The following is a 3,375-nucleotide window of genomic DNA, read 5'->3' on the forward strand; positions in this document are numbered from 1 at the left end:
GTACACCCACTTAGTCCCAATTACTCTTCTATCTTTTGGAAGAGGGACTAAGTACCATACTTTGCTTCTCTCAAACTGATTCAACTTTTCTTGCATGGCTATGATCCAATCAATATTAAGTAATGCCTCAGTTACCTTCTTTGGCTCAATCTCTAATAGAAATACCTTGAAAGCACACATACTTCTTAATCCAGACCTTGTAGTGATCCCAGAAGTGAGATCAGTGAGATGAGTAAGAATATTCTCAATAGGATGTGATACTTGATACTTGTAGCCTTTAGGGACCAAGCCTAGTGAGCTACTCGGATCACTGCTGATGTTCTGAGCTGGGGTAGTTGGTGGATCAGTTCCCCTTGTCACTGTGCTTCCAGATTCAGTTCTCTCTGATGAAGTTTCTTCATGTTTGGTAGCTCCAGTCAATTAACTGGGTTGTGTAACCGGTTCCTCAGAGTCATTTCCTTTCTACAGGTTAGTCTTAACACAGGATTCATGCTTTGCATTGATTCTAATAGTTCTATGCCTATATTGTGGGTTAAACTTATTGGAAGGTCCCGAGAAAAAGCTTCCACATCAGTCCCACCCCCACCCCCACCCTTACCCACGACAGAGGATAATACGTCAATGAAAAATGATTGCACGGGCAGTCATGAAAGGGATAATTCTGAAGATTTTGAAGAAAAGGAGTTTGGAGGAGGTGAGGATAGGCAGTTCAGGCCATAAGCAAGCTACTCTTTCTCGAACGGAACCAATCTTTGTGTAAGACAAACATTCAAGAATAAGAAAACATTGAAGCTTTTCTTAAAAAGGCATCGGTGAAAATGTCTTTCAATTACAGAATAGAGAAGAGTTGTAAGAAATACTTCAGGGTGAGGTGTGTAGATCCAACTTGTCGGTGAATGGTGCACGCATGTACGAACGAAGCATCAGGTTGATTTCAAATCAACAAGTACACGGGAGAACATAATTATGGCATTGATCATGTCACGGGAAAATACAAGAATATCATCGCGGACATCATTACCTCAATTATTTTGAACTTTTTTGTCAATAATAAAGGTCCAAGCTCGAAAGAGATCGAGAGAATCGTATTTAGAGAGCTAAATTGTAGGCCAGGCTATTGGAATATTGGATGGCAGACGTCATTGCGAAGAACATAGTTTGAGAAATACCCGAGCATGTATATGCAGTGTTGCCTGCCTTTTCTTATGTTTTTAATGGCCTCAATCCCGGGTCTACAAATTTCCTCATGGTTTAGGAGGAGTCGGGCAAGTTTATGTACTACTTTATGGCGTTTGGGGCTTCCATTTGTGGATATACACACATAAGAAAGGTCATTACCGTTGATGACATGCATTTGTCCGACAAGTATGAGGGTGTGTTGTTGTCCGCTGTTGCTCAAGACACGCTGAAACAGATCTATTCCTTAGCGTATTGTGTGGTGGATAAGGAGAATGATGAGTCGTCAGGATTCTTCTTTGAGAAGCTTAAGGCCATTGTCGTTGACAAACCATAGTTGTGCATTATCTCCGACAGACACGTAAGAATAGCCAATGGCCTCACAAGGCATTATCCGCTTGTGCATCATGGTGTTTGTATGAGGCATCTCGGTGAAAATCTTTGAACGAATCACCATTATGCAGATTATCTCCATTTGTAATACCATGCAGCCAAGGTGTACACGTTGGAGGAATTTAATGAGTACTTCAACATCATTACAGATAGCGCAACAACTTGCCTCGAGCATGATATTGGATTTGAAAAGTAGAGTCAAGCTCACTTTTTAGGAAATAGATTCAATGTCATGAACACAAACATCGCCGAGTCGCTCAATGCAATATTCGTCGACAAAATAGAGTATCCAGTGGTGGCCATCTTTAATTCAATAGCATATAGGTTTGGCAAAATATTCAGGAAGAGGTATGTAGAGGTAAATAGTTCAAGAACTCCAATCGTTCCTATAGCCGAGAAGATCTTGAGGAAAAATATGACCGAAGATGGCAAATTGTATGTAAGAAACATAAATGGAAGCACCGATAAATTCACCGTTTTTGTTTGTGGTCCTTTCGCCAAAGTTAATCTATCAAAAAGATCATGTTCTTTCAGGAAGTACAACTTGATGAAATTTTCATGCGCTCATGCAATGACAACGTTGTGTTTGAAGCATGGGGACAATTATGGTACTAGCATTTATAACTAACCCTCTCCCATATATTCAAAATAATCAGACCTCCTTGCATACTTGGAACTTATTTGTGCATTACCTCTAGATTCGGAATGGAGCGTGGTGCGGGAGTATCTAGAAATGCAAGTTCTTCAACCCGATTTTGATCCCAAACTAGGAAGGAGGAGGGTGAAACGCGTTAAGGATGTGTCGGAGTCTTCAAGAACCAAGAAAAGGAACAAGTGCTCCAAGTGCAAAAGGCCGGGACATAAGAGAACAACATGTAGCCTTAACATAGGATGATAGGATTGACATTGTATTTTTTTTTGTTTTGTCAAATGCACTCGACAATTTGTAATGTGTATTATGTTTTTAAAGATAAGAATTGCAGTCAAAATTGAATTTTTTTTTGCTATGCATTATCGATCCCAATTCAGTTATTATATACTATGTACAAAATAGATTATACACTATAGTCCTCAACTAGCCTCGTAATATATAATAAATCAATGTCTGGTCTATAGTGTAGATATTCAATACATAGTATATAATAAATTTTTCAAGTTTTCTATTGAACAAACTCTTTTCTTCGTACACTGAATATTTCAATGTAATAATGACACTTTGGAAAAGACGCCGTTTTGAAAAGACCCCTCCCAATTTATTTATTATATATTTTATACTAAATAGATTATACACATTACTCATCGACTAGATTCATAATATATAATAAATTTATACGTGGTCTACAGAGTAAATATTATAATATGTAGTAAATAATACACCTTTTGAGTAGTCTATTAACGAAACCATTTTCTTCATACGCTGAATATTTTGATGTAATAATGACCCATTGAAAAAAGCACCATTTTAAAATGACTCGATTGCTGCCTGCGATGACTTTTTAGTACTTATTCCCACATGTCTTTTCACCTTACCTATAGTCTATTTAAAGAGGCCAGTCGTCGATTGTAAACCCACTTTTTACTACATCACTAAACAAGAAGAGATTTGCAGAAAAAAGGGGAAAGAAGAAGGTATCCTCTTCATCCCATGCGCAGGATGATGACAATCCATAACCTTGATTTGCTCTAACTAAGGAGCAACCTGGATTTTCTTTTCCAGGGTCTTGCCGTCGATCAGCGGAGGCTGGACATGGAGCTCCGGCGGATGACCAGTTTTCTTCGGGCCATAGCTGAGAGGCTCCACTTGGA

The 3,375-nt window shown here is 38.7% G+C and overlaps 1 protein-coding gene across 1 annotated transcript; it reads left to right on the forward strand.

Moving 5' to 3' along the window:
• The first annotated feature begins 1,801 nt into the window (after window positions 1-1,801).
• Window positions 1,802-3,360, forward strand: LOC124897780. Its single transcript, XM_047411162.1, has 3 exons — window positions 1,802-2,177; window positions 2,268-2,444; window positions 3,287-3,360. Exons 1-3 carry the CDS (start codon window positions 1,802-1,804, stop codon window positions 3,358-3,360), a joined length of 627 nt encoding a protein of 208 aa, XP_047267118.1.
• Window positions 3,361-3,375: the final 15 nt, after the last annotated feature.

Source organism: Capsicum annuum, chromosome 1, assembly GCF_002878395.1.
Source record: "Capsicum annuum cultivar UCD-10X-F1 chromosome 1, UCD10Xv1.1, whole genome shotgun sequence".
NCBI lineage: Eukaryota > Viridiplantae > Streptophyta > Magnoliopsida > Solanales > Solanaceae > Capsicum > Capsicum annuum.